At 41.2% G+C, this 27986-nt stretch overlaps 1 protein-coding gene across 1 annotated transcript; it reads right to left on the bottom strand.

The window, feature by feature from the left end:
- LOC116623144 (nuclear RNA export factor 2-like) lies at positions 1-23048 on the bottom strand. Its single transcript, XM_032390069.1, has 21 exons — positions 22997-23048; positions 9580-9763; positions 9196-9346; positions 8810-8893; positions 8590-8694; positions 8393-8473; positions 8205-8274; positions 7969-8057; positions 7741-7848; positions 7454-7563; positions 5597-5633; positions 5149-5217; positions 5008-5063; positions 4761-4868; positions 4582-4640; positions 4356-4471; positions 4221-4263; positions 3567-3639; positions 2830-3012; positions 388-448; positions 1-249 (listed from the first exon to the last, which is right to left on the bottom strand). The coding sequence occupies exons 2-21, from the start codon at positions 9612-9614 to the stop codon at positions 205-207; spliced, it is 1683 nt and encodes a 560-aa protein (XP_032245960.1). The 5' UTR covers positions 9615-9763; positions 22997-23048; the 3' UTR covers positions 1-204.
- Between the last annotated feature and the right edge of the window lie 4938 nt (positions 23049-27986).

Below are 27986 nucleotides of genomic sequence, written 5' to 3'. Positions count from 1 at the left end.
TGCAACATAACTCTTTATTATGAAAATAAACAGCAATCATGTGTGGGCAAAATACGTGGAACAACTGATCCTTCAGGTGGTTATGTTACCTGGCTTGCAAGGTAATTTTGATTTCTTGGTCAGCCAGGCCTCCATCCCCAGTCATGGGCATGGCCTTAGGTTGGAGAAAAGAGAAACTGATGACGTGGACATCCAAGGCTTCTTTTAGGTGATTTGCTTGAAGGCCTCCTCTGGGATCTTGCCCTCGTTCTGGAGGGAAGGAATTGGGACATCAGAAGACCCAGATCCGGAGTCTCATTCCCAGGCCACCCAGCCCCCACCTTCTTGACCTTCCTGAAGGCCCAGAAATGCCCATCTGTAGCCCGCTTAATGACTCCTAGACCTCACCCTGAGCATAGTGAAGACCTGACCAGCTCTGGTATAGTTCCACTCGTTGTCCTGAAGGCACCTGGAGTGGGAGAACAGGTGATCTCCATTAGTACCACAGTACAGACAGGCTGACCATGCGATGCTAAATCTGTGCCACTTTTTTGCTGGGATGCATGTACCAGTATGAACACTATGTGCAATGATGAAGAAAGACCTAGTGAAAATGCCTATCACTGGCATTCATGCCCACTAGAATTCAAAACAGAAAATAAAGCTCTCCAAAAGAACAAGAGAACTTAATATACATTGATAAAGAAAGACGTTCAAGAAAATAAATGGAAAATTTAAGAGTACAAGTTTCTAATCATTTTTACTGAGATATAATGCACATACCATTTTATTATTTTTTTATGCACATACCATTTTAAAGTGTGCAATTCAGTGTTTTCTTAGTATAGTCACAAGATTGCACAACCATCACCATTATCTAATTCCCATATAATTTTATCGCCTAAAAAAAAAAAACAAAACTCCTTAAACATTAGAGATGACTCCCTATTCCTCCCCTTTCCCCAGACCCTGGAAAACACTAATCTGCATTGGTCCCTGTGGATTTGCCTATGCTGGGCATTTCATATAAATGGAATCATACAATATGTGACCTTTTGAGGCTTGCTTCTTTCACTTAGCATGTTTTCAAGGTTCATCCACGGCATGGCATATATCAGAACTGTATTCTTTTTATGACTGAATAATATTCTACCATGTGGACGTACCAGATTTGTTTATCCATTCATCAGCTAAGGGACATTTGGGTTGTTTCCACTTTTTGGCTATTATGAATAATGCTGCTATGAACATTCCTGTACAAGTTTTAGAGTGAACATATGTTTTCCTTAGATACTGGGGCGTGGAATTACTGGGTCATAGGGTAACTCCATGTTTAACATTTTGGGGAACTGCCAAAATGTTTCCCCAACCACTGTTCCATTTTATATTCTCATCAATAATACATAAGAAATCCAATTGCTCCATATCTGCACCAACACTTGCTATCATTCATTTTATTGATTAAAGCCATCCCAGTGGGTGTGAAGTAGTAACTCATTGTGGGTTTAATATGCATTTCCTTAATGACTAATGATGCTGAGAAGTTTTAAATGTGCTCCTCGGTCCCTTGTATATCTTCTTTGGAGAAATGTCTATTCAGACCCCCCTTCCACTTTTTAAAATTGGGTTCTTTGTCCTTTTGCTGTTGAGCTGCAAGGGTTCTTCATATATTCTTGTCAGATATGTGATTTGCAAATATTTTCTCCCATTCCTTTGGCAGGATTTTCACTCTTTTGATACTGTCCATTGGTGCACAACAGCTTTTAATTTTGATGAAGCCCAATTTATCTATTTTTTCTTTGGTTGCTTGTGCTTTTGGTGTCAGATGTAAGAAACACTTGCCTAATTAATGAAAACTTACACCTATGTTTTCTTCTAAGATTTTTATAGTTTTCGCTCTTAACCTTTAGATCTTTGATCCATTTATAGTCTATGTGTGTACATGATGTGAATCTGGGGTCAAAATTCATTGTTTTGCGTGTGGATATCCTGTTGTCCCCATACCACTTGCTGAAAAGACTAATTTTTTTCCCAACAGATTTTTTTCAGCACTCTCATTGACAATCAATTGACCATAAATGTGAGGGTTTATTTGTGGACTCTCAATTCTACTCCATTGATTCATGCACTGTCCATATGCCAGCACCACATAGTCCTGATTACTGTACCTTTGTAGCAAGTTTTGAGATTAGGGAGTGTGAGTCCTCTAACTTTGTTCTTTTCTCTCGAGATAGTTTTGGTGCACTTACATATGAAGTTTAGGATAACCTTGTCAATTTTTGCAGAGAAGGATTCTGACAGGGATTGTGTTGAATCTGTAGATTGCTCTAGGTATTACTGCCATCTTAACAATATTAAGCCATTTAGCAATATTCCAACCCATGGAAATGGGATATCTTTCCATTTATTTAATTTTTTTCGACAATGTTTATGGATTTCAGAGTATAAGATTTGTGCCTCTTTTGTTACATTTGTTTCCAAATATTTTACTACTTTGATGCTATTGTAAATGGGGTTGTTGTCTTAATTTCATTTTGGGACTGCTCATTGCAAGTACACAGAAATGCAAATGAGTTTTGTATATTGGTCTTTTATCCTGTAACCCTGCTATGTTTTTTAGTTCTAGTAGCTTTTTGGCAGATTCTTTCAGATTTTCTATATATAAGACAATGTCATCAAGCATTATACTATTTTTTAAATCCTTCACATATATAATAGTATGATACCTTTTCCATGGGCCCACTTTCTTTCCTTTTTTTCCCCCAAATTTCCTGTGAATTTCGATTCACGCTCCCCCACCCAAGTCGCTGTCCCAACTCACCCTTCTTCCCATGTACACCCAACACTCACTTCTCAGACCACTCGAGTTTCATCCCAGACTGAGTGGAGAAAGCATGCACCATTTCCTGCTGCTCCTGGGAGAGGGTGGGCATGGAGCTGGAGGTCAGTGTAGGCTCTTGGTTGGAGAATGCACTCTGAGTCTCAGTGGGGGTGGCATCTCTCACAAACAGCTCATCATTCACGATGCAAAGACTGAAGGGAAAGTGGGCCCTCAGACAAGTGGATGAATGTACAACTCCACATCCCCAACAATGATCCTGCTCCCACGGCCACTCAGCAACCAGATTCCTTCCATACTTCTACTGTGCCTGCCCCCTGCCCCCAGATTCCTTGGCTGGTGCCTCCACCCCTCCCACAGAGCCCACCTTTGTAGGGACTGTCTACCAGCCTCACTAGATGTGTACTTAACCTGCAACCCAGGGATGATTTTACACCCACATTTATCCCTTACAATAGCTCAAGGGAATGGACAGTCTAATCCCCATTTTCCAAGGAAGACAATGAGTCACAGAGAGGTCATGTGACTTAACCAAGATCACATGCACCCAGTGAGTGCTGGGGTCAAGAAGAGAACCCAGTGCTCTAACTCCAGAGCCCACGTTCTTAACCACCAGACCGGACCGCTCCTTGGATCTACCTGTTGGCTTCCCACAATACTGAGAAAACCAAGATGTCTTCACCACCACGTTCCCACACCCCTGAGCCCAGGCTGGGACGAGCATTCCCACCTACAACGTAGCACTCACCTGGAACTGCCGGCAGGGGTAACGATGAAGGTCCGGGTGAAGGCACGAACAGAACCCTGAGACTTTCCCTCCACTTTAACAACAAACAACAATACCCCATTAGAGTTGCACATGCTTCACATGCCCACACAGTGTTCCCAGTCAGGGTCTGACTTGATACTCACGCTGAAGGGGATAATTGTTCACTGGGAGTCGGGGTGTCTGGTATGGGGATGGCAACAGTAGGAACAATCTGCTCCCAGTGACAAGGCCTCTACTATGTGACAGGTGGTGTGACAACCACTTCACAAATTCATTTGATTCATTTTTCACAGCTGCCCGAGAGGTGGGTGTTATTAGCCCCATTTTGCAAACGAGGAAACTTAGAGGTTAAGTAACCACCCCAGGTAGTTCTCAGAATAAGGATCTGGGACGACAGCCATGAAACTCATTAGGGAAACAGACTGTGTCCCTAATGCCCAAGCTGTGTGGGGCAGACAGGCATAGACCCGGTTCAGACCAGGATGGTTTGGGGACAGAGTGGAGGGAGGAGAACACAACAGGAATAGGAAGAGAAGGAAAGGGATCAGGGAAGCTGGGACAGTTCTGAGAGGGAGCCCAGCCAGCGGGGAGGGAGCAGTGGGGCAACTGGGGAGGGGCCCAATGCACACTCACCTTCCTTGAACACCCCGTTAACAGAGAAGCAGAGCATCGTCTCCTGAAAGGGAAGGGCCCAGGTGCTAAGTCACCTAAACTTCCTACCCATCCATAGCTTTCTGGGGCTGCCCTTGGGAGGAAGCCGGTGCTCACCGTCTGGAACCACATGTCCACCAAGAAGGAGCTGCGGTCATGCTGTGTTTTGGGCAGCACACAGAGGGAGCGCACGATGTTATGTTTTGTATGCTTCAGTGGCTGAACACACAGGGCTATGGGGGGAGGAGAAGAAAGCGAAGATCAAGGGCTGCCACACCCTGAGCCCTATAATTACCCCTGCACACCCCCTTTCCCTGCCCAATCTTCCTCATCACACACGCACAGGGTTCCTTCGGCTTCTTCATATTCCTGCTTTTCTTGAAGTACTTGTACAAGCTGCTTCTAGCAGAGAAAGAGGAACAGAAGGTGGTGGTCTGGCCAGTGTGGGTATTTCCAGGAGCTTCCCTGTATCCACTGGGGAGCCACAGGACTCAGGAGCAGAGTTGGAGCTTTGCTACTCACAGGGCTGGGTCCTCGGGGTTGAAGGGAATGGCCAGGGAGAAGCAGGCCTCATCATGGTAGGCATCGAGGAGACCCTGACGGTCTCCAGAGTCATAGATCAAGTAGTACCTGTGGGAGAGTAATGAGGACAGTCTATCTCTGTGGTCTGGACCTCAGATGAGATTTCCAGACCCAGTCAGCAGTCCTGAGCTTGGGTGGCCTCACCCACCCTAGCCAACCCCTTCCCCAGATTCCCAGGAGTACTTACTGCTGCAGGAATTGCATGACTAGACTCTTCATTGCATCAGATCCTTTGTAACTTTCCTGGAATCAAAAGACATTTGAGATTATGTGGCTGATAAAGCCTCCCTTGTAATAGCCCAAATGTTGTTGATCAATTTTCCCTCACCTTGCAGGGCTTTATCAAGCAGGGTGTGTCATTATCAATGATAATTGGTGGTGATAACTCCTGGCCATCCTGGAGAAGGGAAGAAGAAGTCAGCAGTGGAGACCAGGGAGGTGGTCTTCCCCTGGATGATCAGGGAGAAAGATGAGCCCAAGAGAGGGTGAGGGTCAGAGGTTAGGTATGAACGAGCCCTGGAAATTACATGGACAAGATTACCGTGAGTGTCTTCATCATGATGTCCTGAAAGTATTTACTATTATATGCAACTTGTGTGTGTGTGTGTGTACATTTTTCCAGGGAACATATTCATGTTTTTTTCAGGAGTCCTGGTCCCCTAAAATGGTTAAGGTTCTGACACAAACCTGTAATCTAAGCAAGGCCCAAAGGGCTTGAGGGCAGGTGTGGTGGTGATCAATGTTAGTAAGAGACAATGATGAATGTAGTCACTTACCAGGCGCAACAACTTAGGAAAACAATCCATGATGGCACTGTCCAAAATCCAAAATAGAAAGAAGTGACTGATAGGTCAGGGTTGCAAAGCCTTCCTCCTACACTTTCCCTCCCTTCCCTGCCTCTCCTTTCTACTGGGTAGCTCCCACCTAGATGGCCCTGACTCCCTTCTTCAGTGCCACAAGAAACAAAATTTAGAGCTCAGGCTCTAAGGCTGAGCCTCCCTTCCTGCCTCCCTTCCTTCCTCCAAGTCCCCACTGAAGACTCCAGAAAGTGGGAATGGAGTGGGAGTCCAGCGCTCTACTACCTCATTAGGGGTCCAACATGCTGCAGGACCATGATATCCCCCCAGGGATAGCCCAGGATGCTGGGGTAGGGAGGTGAGTGAGGCAAGGCCCAGGAGGTAAGGAGGGAGAGGTAGGGGGATGAAGACAGAAGAGGGGATGAAGGTAGGAGGGGAGAGGTGGGAGAGACATAGGGGAACCAGAGACAAAGGAGGAAGAGAAGGCAAAGCAAAGGGAAGGGAAAGAAGCTCTACCATGGTGCTGGGGGTCAGGGAGGAAGAGAGGAGAAGGGGGAAATGGCTCTCTGCCTGCAGTCCCTTCCTTCATCTGCCCTGGCTGGCCCTGGCATCCGACGTAGAATGGAAAACATTGCAGGTGTTGGGCTGGGGGCCCATTGCATGCTGGTTGAAACTTTGTCACCTGTGTGAGCTCAGTCTGAGCTGGGCATGGGGAATGAGGCAGCCACAGGGCCAGGAGACCTTTCCCAGAGGGAGTAGAGGGTCAAGCCCAAGGTCAGCATGGGGCTGAGGGTCTGTGGTCCCCTCTTATGATCACCGCCTTCCCTCCTGATGGCCCCTGTGCACTGTGCCTGTCTCAGTCGGTTCCTAGCCTGAGGAATCATACCTGTGCTGGGCTACCCAGGACTTCTCTGAAGGATCAATCGCGTTGATGTAATGTGTGGAGGGAAGGGGGGGGGCAGTGCCTCCGAGAGGCCTGTCTTTCTGTCCTCTCAAGCACCTCTGCCCTCTGCCTTCCACTCCTGCCTCAGGAAGCCCTCTGCTCACTGGCAGTCACCAATTTCTGGCCCCTTGACTCAGGGAACCCTGGTTTCTCCCAAGGAGGACCTTGCTCTTGACATTGGGTCAGAGGAATGGATGTCATGATGGCAGTCCCCCAGGACCTCGGCCCTCAGCATAGGGCAGGAAAGCCACCATGGCAGCCTGAGATTAGAGAGGGCAACCCTTTTGGAGCAAGGGAAGGAGGTCCCCTCTCAGAACAAGTGAGGGAAAACCAATCTCAGCAAGGGGTAGGAAGGCCTGTCTCAGCATGAGGCCCTGGACTGGAGGACCATTCTCAGTCCAAAGCACCAATATCTGGCTCAAGACTGGTCGCTCCTGGTCCTGGTGAGGAGGAGGAGCCTTGTTTCTTGGAGCACACTCTCGGAGGGCATGCTAAGGAACACTGAATGCATAAGGAGGGCACTTCATGTAATGAGCCCTGGGTGTTATATGCAACTGATGAATCACTAAATTCTACCCTTGAAAATAATAACACACTAAATTTTAACTAAATTGAATTTAAATAAAAAAATTTTAAAAAGATCATTTTAAAAAAAGAAAAAAAAAAAAAGAACACTGGCTGCAGAGAGGTAGAAACAGACCCCAGACCAGAACAGGTGAGCAGGTCAGAGGAAGGAAACTCCTTACAGGTGAAGGACACAGAGAGAGGAGAAGGTGGGACTTATGGTCCTAGAGGACCAGGGTTGCAGCTTCCTGCATACATGCATTCTCAGGGACAGTTCAGGCTCCCAGAACCAAAGGTTCCCAGGACGTGTGAGAGGTGTTCACACTGACCTTATGTAGGTGGACTGGTCTGGAAAGGTGTCACACAAGGGGTTCCCTTCTAGCCAAAGCTCTTCAAGATCCAGCCCTTTCATCTTGTTTAACTCCCACACCAAGTTCAGCTGAAAAATATGGGGAAGAAAGTGGAAAGGAGTCCCAGGGAAAGAGAGACACACAGGCCCCTGCACCCCCAGCCCCCACGTTTCCACACAGGTACTTTCTCCCGCCTCCTGTCATCACTCTGATGAGCACTACCACTCACTGTCAACCCCAACTTTGATCTGGCTCCCTCTTCTCACCTCATTTTTGGAGAGATTCAGGATCTTGACTGTGGGGACCATCTGTACAATGTCAGACAGGCCATCCAGCCCGTACAGTTTGTTGCTGCTCAAGTTCAAGGACAACAGCTGTTGGTGAAGAAGAGTTAGAGTGACAGTTACCATCTAGGGCCTCAGAGACAAATCTGTCCTCCACCCCATGAGTTCCACCCCCTACCATTAATAACAGCGCTGGGCCTAAGGCCTCACCTTGGGATAATTCTCTTCAATGATCTGCAAGGTGGCAGCCATGCAGTTTCTTCGATTCAGGATCATATCTATATCATGGCCCACCAAGTCTTCAGGAAGCCGAGAGGAAGCAATCAGAAGGCTGAGAGGGGTCCAGGGCCAGCACCAATCCCTCCTCACATCACCATCCCTCAGTCTCCCTCCCAGGCAGATCCCTGTGCCTTCACCTGCCCTAGAATTACTGCTGTCAAGTGTACCTGGGTCAAAGCGGAGACACTGGAGGTCAAGAGCTTGCTGGAAGACGTCATAGCGTTTGTTCATGGTCAGCTGCAGAGAGGGATGGAGAAAGCCACTGGGAGGCTCTGGTGGGGATAGGGAAATCAGGGGCTGGAGGAAGAAGAGGTGGGTGTGGGTGTGGGCACAATGGACCTTGAGGCTGCATTACCTTTAGCTGCTCCATTTCTTCTGGCTCCAACTTATACCGCACAGAGTAGGGCACAGTAGAAGGATTGACAAAGATAGATATCTGCAGGAAGGAGACGTGGGGTCAGCACCAAGAACTTTCATTCCAAAGAAGATGACCAGCCCCTGCCCTGTCCTCCTGCCCCGGGACTAGGTAGAAGTAATGCCCTCAACACATACCTTTTGGTTCTCCTCGTCACAAATCTTGTAGCTGACATCCTTCAATGCAGAGGCAGTGCCAACATCCTGGACAAAGAACCGAGCCTGGTTTCTCACGTAGTGAAACTGCAGGAGGGGGAAGCAACAAATAATTTTGGAGGAGAGAGTCTTCCTGCTCAGTGGGCTCCCCCCGCCCCCACTTCCCTGTGCCCACTCATCTGGCTTCACCATCCTCTCTTACATCCACTGGAGTGAAGGGGACACTGCAATGACTCTGGATTGAATTCACTAGCCATGCCTTGTCATACTGTCTCCCATAAGGAATCTAAAGGTGAAAAGAAAGGATGGGAGTAAAGAGAGACAACATAGAATTAAAGCTGGAAAACAGACCCAACAGCGTTCTTGTCTGACCTTCTATGGAGCTGTACAGGGCTTCAAAAGAAGGGACTACTGGCATTATTTCTTATTTTCGTGCCAGATATGGATTTCCTACACCCTCCAATGGATAGAACTCTCCATTGGAAAGCTCTCCTCCAAATAATTGACATAAGGTTGTTTAATGTGGTCTTCCTTTTTTATAAGGTTCCGGGATATTCTATCTAATGCAGACCTTGCCAAGACACTCACGGTAATCTTGAACCAGCTCCCTGGGTTTCCATCTTTTGTGTTCTCTCCCATTTTCTTCAGAGTTTTTTTATCTCTCCACACAGTAATATGGATATGGCCTTCATTTTGCCATTTCACTCTCCTCTTTTTGCGCCGGGTGCTATAGGGAGTGCTGTGGAGGGGAAGTGGAAAGGAGGAGGGTGGCCATAAATGCTAAGACAGTCTTCTTCTATACACTCTCACCTCTCTGTCACCAGGACTACAATTAGGATTGCTTAACCATTTATTCCCCTTCTAGCATTCTTCAGTTTTCCAGTGAGAAAAGAAAAAGAAGACCAGGGAGAGTGAAAGAGTTGCCTAGTCCCAGAGGCTGCTGCATGCAAACCAGTCTGCCTGGTCACTTACTGTCTTACTTGGGGGTCCTCCTGGACATCCTTCATCAATACATTTCCATCATCTTCCTGGAGGTGTGAAGGCTGAGGCTCATATCCACCATGTTCATATTGAGGGCTCCTCTTGTCAAAATTACCTCCGAAAGAACTCCAAACTTTCTTTCTTCCTTGAGGTGAGCTACCACCATCATTGTGTTCTCAAAAGGGGAACAAAAATACAAGTTTGAAGACACATCAGTGGTCCACTTACCATGTACCACATCTTAGACTAACACCATGGTAAGGCAAGCAAAGTGTCAACCTGCCCTAAGGGTCCAATCCCCCAAACCCCGGAAAGGAAACTCCTCTGCTTGTCCAGATAAGAGAGCCTTATTTGACAGATGGCACTATCAGGGGAGGAATCTTGGGGAAGGAGGAGGAGGAGGATAAAACTGTATTGAACCTTTTAAAGAATGAAACAGGATTTATAAAAAACAGAGATGTGTGCATCCATGGATTAGACTGGAAACCAGCCATACACAGGGAAGACATCTGAATTGTACCTTCTCTCAGGCCTGTCTAAAAACCACACCAATACCAGGGAGGCAATCTCTCTCATGCTTCCCAAATACAATCAGCCACCAAATTGATCCCACTAACGATCAGCAAGCTGTACTTCCTTTGCTGGTGTAGTTCAAGCTTTAATGTCAGGTGGGACTGATGTAACAGCCTCCTAAGCTGTCCCCCTCCCTCCAGCCTTGCTGTCAACAATACTCAGTTTGAAATATCCAAAGTGAACTTTCTTTTTGCCCAGCCTGAAATGCCTTTCAGCTGAGGGGACAACTCTTCCTAATCTCAGCTCCTCTACCACAAGGATCTGAATGACAAACTGGAACGATATAACAACTACCATTTCTAAGTGTGTAAGGATTCTTTTTTTTCCTTTCTATTATTGATTTCCAATTTGGGTCTATTATTGTCAGAGAATGTACTCTGTGTGATTTCAATTCTTTTAAAATTTGTTGAGGTTTGTTTGTTGGTCCAGGAGATGATCTAGCTTGATGAATATTACATAGATATTGGGGGAAAAATGTACTTTGTTGTCGTTGGGTGGAGTGCTATATTTATGTCATATAGATCCTGTTTATTGTGTTATTCAGACCTCTTATATCCTTGCTTGTTTTGTCTCTAGTAATTTTATCCCTTTCTAGGCAGGGGAGTGGTGTTGAAGGCCCCAATTATAATTATGGATGTGGTTATTTCTCCTTTCAACTCTATCAGTTTTTTGCTTCATGTACTTTGAATCTCTGTTGTTTGGTCCGTGCACATTTAGGATCATTACGACTCCCCAGTGGATTGATCCTTTTATCATTATGTAATGCCTCTTTCTGTCTCTTAACAATTTCCTTTGCTCTGATACCTACTTTCTTGGATATTGTAACCACAGGTATACTTAGTGTCTTGGTGATACTTCACCCTGTATTCACTCCTAGGAGTTGTATTGATGTCCACCCCTCCCCCTGCAAATACTCCCTGCTAACATATATAATTCGCCATGTGGAAAGATTTGGAAATTTTCTGGCATCTACAGAAGTAAGAGTCCCAATTCTCTCTCCCGCAGTGGATTCACTAAGGGTATTTTATTTTTACCACATTCAACTGAAACAGTATAACAGCAGATAATAATACTAGTGGTTTGAGTAAGCAGTGGGGGGAGGATTAAGGTACCTAGACTGGTAGAAAACAGCTTCCTTTTGGGTTCTAATATTTAAGGCTCTCTCAGTTTGTGTGTTGTACATTTTGTACCTAAATTACTCCATGCTGTCTCAGGGCACACTTATGAGTAAAAATCTGTTCACTACTGATCCCTCCATGATGTAGTGATCACAACCATGCCTCAGATTAATTCCTCTGGGGAGTCATTGCTTTCAGTGTGTGACCTTGCTGTCAGGACAATCCTGTACTCACCACCTTTGGGACCTTCCCTGTGTGGCACTGGAAGTGGAATTAAACATGGGTAGAGCATTTGACCCTGAAATGCCAATGGCTCAGTCCTCAAAACTTGGAAGCAGCCTGGAGTGCTCTCTCTCTCTCACTCCACATCCAACTGATCAGGAAATTCTCTTGCCTCCTCTCTCCAGTACATCCAGAATCTAGCCACTTCTCACCACAGCCATTATTAACCACCCTGGCCAAGAGACCAACGTCTATATCCTAGATTATACTGCCTTCCAGCTGGTTCCTCTACTTTCATCCTTGCTCCCTTACTGTCTGTTTTCAACCCAACAGCAGAACATAATACAAATCATTTAACTCCTCTGCTCAAAACAATGGTTTGAAGCCCATCAACATGTTAAAAAGCCATGAGTTCATAATGATACTAAACAACAATAACAACAACAGAGAGAAACCTTATTAGTGACCTTTGGAGAATGTCAGGAAACCAACTGATTTTCATAAAAATCCACCAATGAAAGGAAAAACTCAAATATTAAAAAGAATAATAATAGTCCATGGTCAACATATGGTGTATGGGGCATCAGAGTCATCTTTGAGAACTGACATTACTTCAGAAATAACGTTGTCAAGGGGAAAGTGTTAAAAGTGAGCTACCTAACAGCTACAGCAATCCCCAGACTGACCAACTAAGTCTAAACAGGGCCTGAGGCCTCCCTCATCAAGATGATTCAGACAGGAGCAATCTCAAGCATAGCCTTGTTTTGGGAATCTCATAGGGCAGTGGGCATGTGATTAAAAAGCCAGAGAGACCACGCACACACACGTGTGCACACACACATATCCACTTACTGAAGTGTTGCCTCTCAGCATGATCCCTGTCTCACTGTCATGCCAAAAACAAAGGCAACAACAGGAGTATGGGAAATCAGCTGGTGCCTCTCACCCAGGCTACCTGGGTTCCCCCTCAGTCTCTACCACAGTATTAACTGATCCTCCCATGAAGAAACAGTTGTGAGTATCCTTTATGACATCATGCGTGTTCGCATGGCTACTTCCTGTGTCAGTTTGGAAATCTGCCTACATCATTGCTATGTCGTTGAGTACATGGTAATGGCATCCCTGCTATGGTAGGGAAAGAACAGGGTGAGAAGTAAAACAACACTTGCCCAATGGCAACCAACATTGGCTCAGTATTGGGCAGACTCACTAGAGTTCTTTGACCTCCTCACAGAAGTCCAAAAACGATTGTATCCACAGTCCCTTTCCAGATCATGAATATTAGGCTCACAGGGGTTAGGTACATTTCCCAGGATTTCTCAACCAAGTCAGTGGTGGAACAGAAATTGTGTCCTCACCTATTGGTCTGCTTCCACATCCTAAGTGTTCCTCTAGCTAGTGTGCTGGTTCTCCTTTAATGGTGGACTTTCAGGTCTCAAGGACAGATTTCTGCGAGCAGACCAGGGATGATGTTTTGTGAGAAGGAGTTAGTCATTCTTGCTTGGGTGGGTACAGGTGCCTTGGACCAAGTGGAGATATGGGTCTTGAACTAGATGGATAAATCTGTTTGGATCACAGTGTTTGCAGATTAGGAGTCACTTCGAGGTGGCAGTGTGTGGCATATAATGGGGCTTAATTAGTATTTGTTAAATGAATGCAGGCAATGTAGATTTGTGATCAACAAAGCCACTTTTGAGAATCCATACATCTCAATAATTTCTACCCATATCTACTTATTCCAGAAAAAAACTGGGCTGCAGAACTGTTTCACAACCTGCTTGTAAAACTACCATGTCTTGAATTTGTCTTTTGCAAAATTAGTCTTTTTTATTAGTGTACAGTTAGAACTAGAGCTAATTACCCACCTCTTGGTTAATGCTAAAACTACCGCTTTTCTGATCTGAGGAGGCTTTTTTTTTAAATTTTATTTTATTATGTTATGTTAGTCACCATACAATACATCATTAGTTTTTGATGTAGTGATCCAGGATTCATTGTTTTCGTATAACACCCAGTGTTCCATGAAGTACGTGCCCTCCTTAATACCCATCACTGGCTAACCCATCCCCCCACCCCCCTTCCCTCTAAAACCCTCAGTTTGTTTCTAAGAGTCCATAGTCTCTCATGAGGAAGGGAGGCTTTTGCAATCTGGTGGCAGAAATGAGGAGAAGCTTTCCTTAAATCCAGCAGATATAGCTTCTTGGGTGCCTGGTATGTGTAGGAACAATGTTCTGGACCTACATGTATGTCTGTGAGTGCTCAGCTTTGTGACAGCAGTATGGTCCTTGTATCAGAGGAAAGCAAGAGTGTGTGAATGAGCATGTGTGTATGCATGGGCATGTGTTGATATTATCTGTTTTACATTTGTATAATTAGATTACAGATACATGTATTTCAAATCATGTTAGAAAGTGCATTGCCACACAAAACAGGACCCTAAAGTACATTTTCTTTTCATGTATTATATACTATATATACCCAATACTTGCTTCTTGTTTTTAATATGCCCTTTAATTTTTTTTTACATCTTGGCATTTTAATATTTGAATTGATTTTCAAATTTGAAGTGTTAGAATTCTCTATACAAGGTATTTTTAATGATGGAAGCCAAATTACCAAGTGGAGCATGGCTTGGGATTTAGGACAGTCCCAAGTTTTGATTCTGTGCTCTACAGCTTCCCAGAAGAAGCACATCATATTTTAAATTATAAGAGACAATTTCTTAAGGATATTTACACCTATATACTTCTCCACTAACAGTGCAGGAGGATCTAATTTCCTACAGTATGCTTAACCATTCAGAAGTCATTCTTACACTTTGACCCAGACATTTCACTTTAAAATATTCTATGCTGAAATATATACTTATAATTATATGACTGTGTTTTATAGGCTCTTTGACACAGAAAGACAATGGGATCAGGGAGTGGCCGATATTGACAGAAGAGGGGTAGAAATGATTGTCCCTCAAATCAAGGATGGGAAAGAAGGGGCATGGGTACCTGACATACAGAGCAAAAAGTCCAAGGGATGGATGTATGGGCCAGAAAGATGAGGATGATCATTAGGAAGAGAATGAAACACAAATGGAAAAAGTCTATGAGGAACTGAATTCATCCTGGCAATATACACCTCTCTGGAAACCGTCCTTTCTTTCCATGTATAACTTGTCTGTCTCTGCTACTTCATCTTCAAGCTGAACACCAGAGAAATAGTTCCCACACAGTCTGAGAAAAAAGAGATCATACAGGGGAAGAGCATACAGTGATGAGTCTCTTGGACAGAAGGTTAGAGTTAAGGTCATGTTGGTCCCAGACACCATAGTCAATATTGCCCACTGGACTTTGGGTACCATCCCAGTGCTCATTTCAGCCCTAACACAGAGTCATACATCATTGGTTATGGGCATAGGTTTAGAGGTCAGATTAATGAGGGTTTGAATCCTGGTGCTAAATTCTATGGTCCAGGGAAAGTAACTTTGACTTCATGGTGACTCACCTTATTTTTTTTTCCCTTAAATTGAAAATAGTAACAGTTTTGCCTCATAGTTGTGAAAATTGAGTTAATATATGGAAATACATGGAAAACACCTGGAGAAATGCCTGTGACCAAATAAACACTGTAAGTAAGTTAGCTATTATTAGGTCAGTACTTAGTACAACATCTGGTGTTTAGTAAAGGATGAATGGGTGTTATTTGCATTCATTGTTATTAGTCCTCTGGGAAATGAGAAGGAAAACAGATGGGTGTATGGGAGAAGATTGTGGTATCAGCTATTAATGTATTTTATAAAGTAGCAACAGTAAAACAAGATAGCCTTAGTGTGAAATTATCTGACATTTATCTGATTAAGAGAACCAAAATAAAAAGCTTACACTCTGAAATAGGCATACAGACTGATTTGAAAGGGGGCTTACATTCTGAGTTCCAGTATTTTTGCTAAAAATGTATCATTATTTTAAAAAGTGTGGGGCATCTGGGTAGCTCAGTTGGTTAAGTGTCTGACTCTTGAGTTTGGCTCAGGTCATGATCTCAGAGTTGTGAGATCAAGCCCCATGTCAGGCTCCATGCTGCTTAAGATTCTCTCTCTCCCTCTCCCTCTGCCTCTCCCTCCCACTTATGTTCTCTTTCTCTCTATAAAAAAATGATTCAAGTTTAAGTGGTAGGCTCAAAAAACAAGATAGAATACTCCTGACACCTTATGACACTATGTGAAAGAAAAAAAAGTCAGGATACAAAATTGTGTATTACAGAGTGATGTCAGCAACATGGTTGACCAGGAAGCTACAGGCCTTCTTTCCCCAACAGAGACATTGAATTAACACCAACATATGAACCCGAATACCTCTGTAAAGACTCTGGAGATCAATTGAGAAAATACAGCTTTCAAGCCCTTATAAAACCAAGAAGAGATTTTAGCTAAAGGGGTAGTAAAATTCATGTTGTTTTGCAGGATTGATCATGCCCCTCTGTCTTTGTGACACACCACAGAACAACTGGGAGGAAGCCGCCCATATTCCTTCCTTCCCTTGGGATGGAAACAAGAGTGGACCATATATCCAACATTCTGGCTTGTTAGGGGACTGATCCAGGATGAATTTGTCTTGTTTAAATTAGAAAACTTACTGGGCTTGCATCAAAGTTTAGAAAGTGCTGAAAACAGAGGTGAGCAGTAAACTGGAACTGCAGTTTCACAGGCAGATGCCAGGGAGAGCAAGAGACCAGAAAATGTATGAAAGGTCTTAGAGCTTCCAGCAAGGTTGACCTTAGTGAAGGTCATCCCCTGCATGAAGCCTGTACACAACAACTGGTGGAGTTGGTTGCTTTTTCAAATGCCCAAGTATTAGCAAAATTTACAAGGCCTACAAAGAAACAAGGAAATATGGTCCAGTTAAAAGAATAAAATAAAACTCCAGAAACTGACTGTAAAATAAAAAGATCTGTGAGCTGTCTGACAAAGAATTTAAAATAACGATCCTAAAGATGCTCAATAAGCTAAAAATGAAAACAGACAGACAACTGGATGAAACAGGAAAACGATGTCTGAACAAAATGAGAACATCAACAAAATGATAGACACTACAAAAAAAGCAAAAATTCTGGAGCTGCAAGATACAAGAACAACTGAAAAATCTGTAAGGGGTTCAACAGTAGAATTGGTCAGGCAGAAGAAATAATCAGTGAACATGAAGACAGGTCATTTGAAATCACTAAGTCAGAGGAGCAAAAAGATAAAAGAATAAAGAAAAGTAAGGAGACCTATGGGACTTATGAGGCATTATAAAGAAGAACAATATATGCAGTAGGGGAATCCCAGAAAGAAAAGAGAAAGGGGCAGAGAGCTTATTTGCAAAAATAATGGCCCAAACTTCCCAAATCTGAGGAAAGACATGGACATGATGATTCAAGAAGCTGAAGAAATTCCAATTAGGATAAATTCAAAAAGAATCACACTAAATTACATTATCAAATTGTCTAAAGTCAAAGACAATGAGAGAATCTTGTAAGCATCAAGAGAAAAGCAATTCATCATGTACAAGGGAACTTTTTATATGATTACCAGTTGATTTGTCAGCCAAAATGTTGCAGGCCAGAAGGGAGTGAGATGATATATTCTAAGTACTGAAGTAAAAAAAAATAACTGTCAATAAAGAATACTGTATCTGGCAAATTGCCTTTAACAAATGAAGGAGAAATTAAAACTTTTCCAGATAAACAAAAGCTGAGGGAGTTCATTCTCACTAGAACTGTTCTACAAGAAATACTAAAGGGAGTCCAAGCTAAAATAAAAGAATTGTAGACAGAAACACTAAGCTGTATGAAAATATTAGATTCTGCAGTAAAGGTAAATACATGGGCAAATATAGTAACCTGTACTATCGTAATTTTGGTGCATTAAATGACAATGAGAATTTAAATCACAGAAATATTTTTAAAAACCTATAAGTCTATGTTAATGAATATACAATATATAAAGATGTAATGTGCAACCTCAGTAGCATAAAGTAGGGGAGGTGGAGGTGTAAAGCAGTAAAGTTTCTGTATGCAATTGAAGTTAAATTTTTATCAATTTAAAACAAATGCTATAATTTTTTAAAAAGATTTTATTTATTCATTTGAGAGAGAGATACAGAGAGAGAGAGAGAGAGAATGAGCAGGGGGAGAGGCAGAGGGAGAGGGAGAAGCAGGCTCCCCACTGAGCCAGGAGCCCGATGTGGGACTCAATCCCAGGACCCTGGGATCATGATCTAAGCCAAAGGCAGATGTTTAACCATCTGAGCCACTCAGGCGCCCCAATAACTTTAAGATGTTTTATGTAATTACAATGATAACCACAAAGAAAATATCTATAGAATATATGCAAAAGCAAATGAGAAGGGAATCAAAACATATCATTACAAAACATCAATTAAATACAGAGGAAGACAGTGAGAGAGGAAAGTAGGGACAAAAAAGCTACAAGACATACAGAAAATAATGAACAAAATGGCAATAGTAAGTCCTTTCCCATCAGTTATTACTTCAAATGTAAATGGATTTATCTCCCCAATCAAAAGACATAGATTGGCTGAATGGATTGAAAAAACAAGATCCAACTATATGCTCTCTACAAGAGATTCACTTTAGATCTAAGGACATACATAAGCTGAAAGTGAAAGGGTGGAAAAAGATATTCTATGCAAATGGTAACCAAAAGAGAGTCGCAGTGGCTATACTAATACCAGACAAAATATACATTAAGTAAAAAACTGTCAGAAAAGACAAAGAAGGACATTATATAATAGTAAAAGGATCAATTCAGCAAGATGATATAAAAATTATTTATGTATGTATGCACTAAACTACAGAGTTCCTAAATACATGAAGGAATCTTTGATAAAATTGAAGGGGGAAATAAACAACAATACAATAATAGTAGGAGACTGTAATACCTAACTTTCAATAATGGATAGAACATCCAGATGGAAGATCAATAAGGAAATAGAAGACTTAAGCAACAGTATAGATTAATTGGGCCAAATAAACATATACGAAACACTCCCCCAAGAACAGCATACATTCTTCTCAAGCGCACATGGGACATTCTCCAGGACTGCATGTAAGGCCACAACGTAAGTCTTAACAAACTCAAGAAGACTGAAATAATACAAATATCTCTTCCAATCACAATGGAATGAAACTAGACATCAATACTATGAGGAAAACTGGAAAATCCATGAATGTATTGAAATTAAACAACACACTCATAAACAACCCATGGGTCAAAGAAATTACAAAGGAAATTAGAAACTACTTCTAGACAAATTAAAATGAACATAAAACATACCAAAACTTATGGGATGAAGCATAAGCAGTGCTAACAAGGAAGTTTATAGTTTTAAATGTGTACATTAAAAAGATGAAAGATCCCAAATCAACAACATACTTTTATTTTTATACTTCAAGAAATTAGAAAAAGGCCAAGCTAAACCCAAAACTAACAGAAGGAAGGAAATAATTCAGTAAGAGCAAAGATAAATGAAATAAAGAAGAGATAAACAATAGAAAAAATCAACGAAACTTTAGAGTCGGGTTTTTGAAAAGATAAACAAAATTGACAACCCTCTAGTTAGATTCACTAAGAAAAAGATAAAGATCCAAATAGCTAAAGTCAGAAATGAAAGAGGGACATTACAACTGATACTACAGAAATGGAAAGTATTATAGGAGTATGTTATGAACAATTGTATGCTAACAAATTGGAAAACCTAGAAGAAATAAATTCCTAGAAAAACACAAACTACCAAGATTGAATCATAACCGAAACAGAAAATCTGAACAGATCGATAGTAAGGGGAGTGAATCAATTATCAAAAACCTCCCAACAAGGTAAAGCCCAGGGCCAGATGCCTTTCACTGGAGAATTTTATCAAATATTTAAAGAATGAATGCCAAATGAAACCTGTCCAAAAAACTGAAGAAGGAATATTTCCAAGCTTATTCTAGGAGACCAGCATTACCCTTATACCAAAGCCAGACAGACACTACAAGAAAACTATAGGCCAATATCCCTGGTGAATATTGATGCAAAATCCTCAACAAAATATGAGCAAACCAAATATAACAGCACATTAAAAGGTTTATACACCATGACCAAGCGCAAGTTATCCATAGGATGCAAGAATAGTTCAACATGTGAAAATCAATCAATGTAATAAACTACATTAACAGAATGAAGGACAAAAACAGATAATCACAGTTATGCAGAAAAACATTTTACATAATTCAACACATTTTCATAATTAAAAAAAACACTTGACAAAATAGGAATAGAAGGAAACATCACTAATCAGCAGAGGGATACAAATAAAAACCACAGTGAGCTATCACCTACACCTATTAGGATGGCTACAAAAAAAACCCAAACAGAGCAAGTGTTTGTGAGGATGTGAAGAACTGGAAGCCTCGTGCACTGTTGGTGGAAATGCAAAACAATATAGCCTTTATGGAAAATAGTATGGAGATTCCTCAAAAAATTAAAAATAGAACTACCATATGACCCAACAATCCCAATTCTGGTTATATATTACGAATTGAAAGTGGAGTCTCAAAGAGATATTTGCACATGCATGTTCATAGCACTATTCATAAACAACCAAGAGGTAGATGGTAAAATGTTCACTGATGGATGAATGGATAAAAAAATTTTGGTATATACATACAATAAGATATTATTCAACCTTAAAATGGAAAAAAATCCTGTCACATGTTACAAGATGGATGAACCTTGAAAATACTATGCTAAATGAAATAAGCTGGTCACAATAAGACAGATACTGTATGATTCCACTCTTATGATGTATCTTAGGTAGTCAAATTCATAGAAACAGACAGTAGAATGGTGGTTATCAGGGGATGGGGGAAAGGGCAAAGAGAACCTGCTGTTTAATATAGTTTCAGTTTTGTAAGATGAAAAAGTTCTGGAGATTGGTTTCACAACAATGTGAGTATACTTAATAGTACCAAACTATATACTTAGAAATGGTTATGATGGTAAATTTTATGTACTGTGTTTTTTACCACAATTTTTAAAAATGTACGTTATAATACATTATTCAGAAATAAATATTAGTGAAAGTTTGTTTTGATTTATAAATATAAACATAAAGAAGTCAAGGTAAAAGAACATAAGAATGTCAACTGTGTTTAAAAATGGGTGATTGGAATGCAGACATTATACTTTCATGTCCATGCTTCACTAGTATACACGGCTGGGTTGAGGTTCTGTCAGGTGCTTGGGGGGAAGCACTACTCCTATTGACTCATTACACAGCACAATAGAAATAATTTATTATTGATAATCAGATCCCCCTGTCTTCTCTCTGATTAATAAGCTGCAACAATTTGGACGATTCACCCAATTTATCCTGATCCCAAATTACTTATATGTAAAAATCAGGGATTAGAGCTAACCACCACCTTGATCAAATATAAAGCATATACCACATGCGTATATACCATAGCAAATTAGTCTCTTTTTCTCTCATCTCCATGTAAACCTTGATCTGCATTCTGTCACTACATATTCATTTTGCCTGCTCTAGAATCTCATATAAATGGAATCATACACCCTGTATGCCTTTGTGTCTGGCTTCTTTAAGTCAGCACAATGTTTTTGAGATCCGCCCATGTTTTTGCTTTTTTTTTATTGCTGAGTCATATCCCATCACATGTATCTGTATACCTTTGATATTATTTTAATGAGATTTCAGGAAGAAGTGAAAGTAAATCTTTATGTTAAATCAGCCATATTTCTTGATCAGTTTTCTGTTCTTTTATAATGGATATAACTTCTTCCTTTATCACTCTTTTATCTCTCTAGAAAATATTATCTTAAGGTCTTGTTCAGCTTTTTCTGTTTTTTTTTTTATATTCCCTTAGTGCAAATCATTTGATTTGTTGAGTTTGTTCTGTCTCTTCCATCCTTACCTTGGGTTGTAATTGTCTCCTGCAAAGAAAGCTTCACTGCCAAGTTAGCACTGTGCTCATGGGTGCTTGGCTTTCATCTGCACCTTGTTTATTACTATTGGCATATTATATGTATTTATTAATGTAATATCATTATTCCAAAACCACAAGTATAAAATTTTCAAATGAAATATTGTTAAATATTTACACTGTCATCATTTAAATCATTCAGGTAGTTCTGAACCTTGTTCACACACTAGAGCCACTTGGGGAGATAGAAAAAAGAGGGAGGAGTTAAGATGGCAGAGTAGTAGGGGGACATTAAGCTTGCCTCATCCCTCGAACACAGCTAGATAAATATCAAATCATTCTGAACACCCAAAAAATCGATCAGAGGACTGAGAGAACAAAACTGCACATCTATAGGTAGAAAAATGACCACCTGTGGAAGGTAGGAGCTGCAGAGAGTTGATTTGGGGGAGAAAAGACTGTAGGTCCTGTGAAGTGGAGGGAGCCTTGATCACAGAGAGGAGGGAGAGGGGGAGAGAGAGAGAAGCAGCAGGTAGGGGATTACACAAGGAAAATTCTTCCCCAAAACCACTGACTGGGAAAAGAGGGGGGGACTGACTACCACAAGTTATTATAAGCAGCAGAGTGCAAAGTCTGAAATTTTAGAATTCTGAGCCATCACCGGGGTCATGCCTGGTGGGCTTAGCGGTGCTCCTGTGCGGAAGGAGGGCAGAGACCCGGGAGTGGGCATAATGGTCTGAGGATGCCCTGGGTGGCATGGGGAGAAACAATTCCCCTTCTTTGGAGTGAATTTGGGAGTGGTGACACAGCCTCTCCAGGGACAAAAGAACTGGCAGTGCCAACGTGCTGCCCTATTCCCTAGCATAGGAACAAAGACACCAGCTTTCTTGAGAGAGAGAGAGCATGAGTGGGGGGAGGGACAGAGAGAGAAGGAAAGAATCTCAACCAGACTCTGCCCTGAGCACAAAGCCCAACGTGGGGCTCAATCTCACAACCCTTAGATCATGACCTAAGCCAAAATCAAGAGTCAGACGCTCAACCAACTAGGCCACACAGGCACCCCTCATATAATCAGTTCTGTTCAACATCTGACTGAGTCTCCCAGGCAGTGAATGAGTGCAGTTAACCAAAATAAATAAATGCATACATATATACATAAATTAATAAATGTGTAAGAGTGAAGAAACAAAACTGTCTTCATAAAAAATTCCAGAGAATCTACAGAAAATTGTAAGAATAGAGATTAACCAATTTATTGGATGTAATACTAATATATACAAAAGAATTGTACAAATAGAAAATAGTATTTCATTGTGAATATATCATTTACAATAGCAAAAAGATTTGGTCTGTGAAATATTCTGTGAATTGGCTCACTTGGCAACTCTCAGTTGTAAACTCCATGATGTTCTGTTAAAGCAGCCTGAATGGACTAAGACACTACCTCTCTCTTTGATATTCAAATTGCATATTAGCATAGTTATCTTAAAAATATGACAATATAAAAATCCTTTTACCTTCATTTCTGTATGTCCCAAATTTCTCTGATGGAAGAACATATGTTTGTTGTTGCTGTCTTTCGGACATAGTGTTTTGTATATCAAACCTGGAAGTGCTGAAATGAGAGAAAAGGTAAAATGGATATCATATAATAAAAATATTACACATGACAATATTCTTTAACTGTCTATCAAACAATATTTCAAAATCCCACAAATGTAAACACAATCCTTTATTTGCTGAATTTTACTCATTCACTACCATCTATGTGATCTTTATGAAATGTATCATTCATAATTTTACTTAATATATTTTTCTTAAATAAATTTACTATTTTTTCCATATGAAGAACAGGAGGAAGGGAGAGAGTTTTCAAGGATTCTAAGAAGCAATGGTTAGAAAATCAGGAGGAAAATCAGAAGCTAATAGTGTCTGGTTGGATTAGTTTAAGCCATTTAGAAATCCCTAGCACAAAAATATACGCAACCAATGTGCACTTTGAAAAACTGTTGAACTACAAAGTTAATCTAAGAAAAACATTCTTTTTTTTTTTTTTTAAAGATTTTATTTATTTATTTGAGAGAGAAAGAGCACAAGAGCGGGGAGCGGGAGAGGGAGAAGCAGACTCCCTGCCGAGCAGGGAGCCCGATGCGGGACTCGATCCCGGGACTCCAGGATCATGACCTGAGCCGAAGGCAGTTGCTTAACCAACTGAGCCACCCAGGCGCCCTAAGAAAAACATTCTAAAACTTCATATAATGGCTACTGTCACACTTAAAAATATTTTTTGAGTATAGCTGAACTTCCACACTTTCATTGAAAAAATATCCAATTCTGGGCGCCTGGGTGGCTCAGTTGGTTAAGCAACTGCCTTCGGCTCAGGTCATGATCCTGGAGTCCCGGGATCGAGTCCCGCATCGGGCTCCCTGCTCGGCAGGGAGTCTGCTTCTCCCTCTCCCGCTCCCCGCTCTTGTGCTCTTTCTCTCTCAAATAAATAAATAAAATCTTTAAAAAAAAAAAAAAAAAAAAGAAAAAATATCCAATTCTTTAAAAAAGTCTCTCTTCTTCTCTCTCCATACAAAATCAAAGAAGAAAGAGAAATTAAGATCAGATTTGGAATTATTTATACAAATTGGCATCTAGGGGTGCCTGGGTGGCTCAGTTGTTAAGCGTCTGCCTTCGGCTCAGCTTATGATCTCAGGGTCCTGGGATGGAGTCCCGGCATTGGGCTCCCAGCTCAGCAGGGAGCCTGCTTCTACCCCTCCCCCCCCACCCTGCTTGTGTTCCCTCTCTCGCTATCTCTCTCTGTCAAATAAATAAATAAAATCTTTAAAAAAAAATTGGCATCTAAGAGGTCTTTGGTGTCTTTGATAACAGCACGGTCAGACGATGGCAGAGGAGTCCAATACAGACAGCTAATACGGCAGGGTGATAATCAAGAGTAGGGCTTCAGTGTGGGGGTGCGGAAGAGGAATGGGAATGGAGTCCCACCGCGTTTCTAGAGACTGACCATTGAGAGAAGTACATGAACCCCTGCCGCATCCTCTCATGCCAATTCTCTGACGGTGCCCAACCCACCTGAGTGCCGCTTAACGCGGCAGGATATAAAAGTTGAGGGAAAGGATGGGATCTGAACCCGAGTTTCAGGAAATTTCTCCCTTTGCCAGGGTGCAGACCACAGTTCTAAAGGTCTTCTCTTTGTATAGGTCTGACTTCTCAGAAAGCTAAGTTGAGCCACACTTCAGGAGACTCCACACACTGAAAAGTACACTCACACACGACCATAGGGGCCGTAGGGGGATCACGTGACTGCAGGATCCGTGTAACCCACAGCTGTCGGGGGTCTACCTGACTTCCAGGGCCTTCACCGGCAGGGTCCACATGACAGAAAGATCTGAGTGACTTCAGCAGCCGTTGATATTCGAGCGACTGAGAAAGCTGAGCCTCACGTGACCAGAGGATATAGGTGACCAATGGCGATTGGGTAGTGCGGTGCTCACGTGACTGCCACGTAATGGTAGGAGTCACATGGCTGCTAACTCATAGATTTACAGTTTGGTATCCCATGATCTCCATGTGATAGAGACAACCGAGCCTGACGTCATCGGAAACAGGACACCCATGTGACTTTGAGAGCTGAGGCTTCCACATACCACTAGCTAGTAGGGGCCACATGACAGGAAAAATCCACATGATGGGTAGAATTTAAGAGTCCGTGATGCTGTAGTGACTTGACGCTGAATCTACCACGTGATCATAGTGGCAAGTGGTTCAGAGAGACCAGGTGAACTTAAGGTTTAGAAGCCCGTGGTATTGACATGACCAGTATGTCTGGACCTGCCACGTAATTGTAGTGTCCACATGATGACAGTATTCATATGACCACAGCTTTAGGAACCCACAATGTTCAAATGCTGGGTCAACTTTTTAACAGTTGGGTGCAGTAACAGTAGTATTCTCCAATCTGCATATTTTAGGAGACCATTCTCTTCATGAGATCTGAGATTGCCCACATTCCTGGGCTCCCTAGTGATGGTGGTGGCTCCAAGTGACCTTCCTTAACACACAAGCTTGGGCTTTACCTCCCCCACCCCTTTTTTAATGTGCTAATTCTATGTTATTTTTCTAATAATGCATGAGATTTAAAACATAAATTAATACATAGCAATGAAATGGGTCCTTCCTAAAACCATAACAATTGCCATATTGTGGAGATTACATCAAAAGCCTAAGGAGTGGTTACAGATAAGCATCGTTGACTTAATTTCGTGCAAGTCTAAAGGAAATTAAAGCAAACCAAGTTAAGTGAATTTTAGCTTTTAATTTGAAAAAAAAAAGGTATAATAATTACTATGTGTCAAGGACTTAAAAATGTTAAATCATTTAATAGTTGTAATTCTATGGAGTAGGTACTATCTTTATTATTCAAATTTTCACAGATGAGGAAGTTGAAGCACAGATGTGTTAAGTCACTTGCCTAAAAAGTCAGAATTTATAGATGTCAAGTCAGGGATTACCTTCAGACACTCTGGATCCAAACTTTGTGTTCTGATCAACCACTAGATTCTCCAAAGAAAATTAATATTAATTCAGCCTTCCTTATTCAGACTAACTGGAAAGCCATCCTCAGTTTCTGAAAAGTTGAGATAATGGAGGACCTCTTTGAAATGCCATTTAAATAATTTCAAGTACTACCAGTAATTAGAACTAATCAAACAAAATTGAAACTTTAATTTTTAATTAAGGCCCTTAGATTTATTTTAATGTATAAACATAATTGTAATAATATATGTAATATTCATTTATATAATAGGTGGTATATAATGTTAAATGCTAGTTGAAAACATCTCCTTTTAAATAAATACCAAAAAGGGAAATATTGCAGAATTTAAACATAATACCTGGCTCTTGCTGGAATTACAAAAATTAAAAATGAGTGGAATATGAATTAGATATTACTGTGTATATTAGATATACTTTGAACTTTCCTAGAAAGAACAGAGAAAGGGGAAGAATATACAATGTAGTTTTTTTTAAATTGCAGTTTTATGAACACCTCTTTTGCTGATTTGTGTGGAAAACTGAAGCTTTGTATGTATATCCACAATAAATTTGATGTGGCCTTTCTGGTTTGCTGATTTAGGAAACTTAATGCTATAAAAGCAATGGTATTATTTTGCTGGGTACCTGCAATATAGCATAGTTACATAAATAAGCTGAAGAAAATTCAACAGACCCAAATTTTGCACCAGGGCTGAATCTGAATATTTTAGTAAGGGGGACAACAGACTCTGTGTTTGTATTTCTAAGACTACTGAAGGAAGTTGTGATTTTTTTTTTTTTGATTGACTACAATTTGTGAAAATTGGTGTTCTGTAGATAATTTTGAAAAATTATTTATGGGACACATGTAAATGCAGGTTATGAAAATGGAGCCATGTATTTACAATAAAACCTATTATGAAACTTCAAATCGGATTTAGGAAGCATCTTTCTACAGTCACAGGAGTCTGACATCAAGACCTTCTGCCTGGCCCGACTCTAGTTTCTGTAACTACCTACAGATGGACAGATCACAGTGTAAGACACAGCAGAATTATACCTATCCCACTTATGCTCAAGTGGGACTTACACATATTGATGGTGATTGAGATCAGCTTCTTTCACCAAAAGATGAACACTGTAGTTCTAATTATAACTTTTCCTCAGAAGAGTCAGATTTTCTCCTGTCAGACCTGTAGTCATATCATATATTTTTTCTCTGATTACCAGGAATTTTTTAGGATTAAAAAAATATTTAGTTACATCAATGGGTGCCTGTCAGCACTGTTTAATATACATTGGGGGGTGCTGAGCCTGCAGATAAACATCTATATGAACCCAGCTTATATGTGCTAGGCAGTTTACACACTGCATTTATCAGATGCTGCATTTATTTAAGTGAGGCAGATTGATATGTCATTCTTCTTGAACATTATTTGGCAAGATTTACTGGGAACAACTTTTATTACTTTTATATTTTTCTTTTGTGGTGAACATTTTGGAGGTCAGCGCTAGTGGCTTTTGGAGGAGTGGCTTTACCTAACACAGAAAGATGGAAAAGGGGAATAACAGGCAGTTGCGATCCGTTAAATTAAACATAAATACTCAAATGCTTCTGGTTCAAGAAAAAATATGTACAACTGAATTAGAGGTCCTTTGTGAATTTACTTTCAGAAAGTAAAATTGACTTACCTGATAACATTATACAAGGGAATTCATCAGATATGACTGTATCTTTATAGAAATTGTAATCAGAACATGTTTGTTTTTTTGTTCCTTGAAGAAGTTCATTATTTAACTAGAAGTAATTTTACTGTCAGTGTCAAGCAATGGGAAAGAAGAGAACCAGTTGTAGACAATGCTCCATGACAAAGTGCTCCCTATGCTCCCCTTCCCTAATATAATGTAAAATTCAACAACTACAGATGAGTTCATTCTTGGGGGCTTCCACAGCATGGAAATAGA

Source organism: Phoca vitulina, unplaced genomic scaffold (genome assembly GCF_004348235.1).
Source record: "Phoca vitulina isolate PV1807 unplaced genomic scaffold, GSC_HSeal_1.0 scaffold57, whole genome shotgun sequence".
Classification (NCBI taxonomy): domain Eukaryota; kingdom Metazoa; phylum Chordata; class Mammalia; order Carnivora; family Phocidae; genus Phoca; species Phoca vitulina.
This window is presented reverse-complemented; position numbering and strand designations above follow the sequence as displayed.

Bases quoted from the DNA above. Each gene is read 5' to 3' on its own strand.
- LOC116623144 (XM_032390069.1), bottom strand. From the start codon at position 9,614: ATGAAGGATGTCCAGGAGGACCCCCAAGTAAGACA. The intron at 7,564-7,740 runs GTGAGAAGAGGG...CATATTTTTCAG, and splicing joins TGAATCTCTCCAAAAATGAG to CTGAACTTGGTGTGGGAGTT. The intron at 5,064-5,148 runs GTGAGGGAAAAT...TTTTGATTCCAG, and splicing joins GCTTGATAAAGCCCTGCAAG to GAAAGTTACAAAGGATCTGA.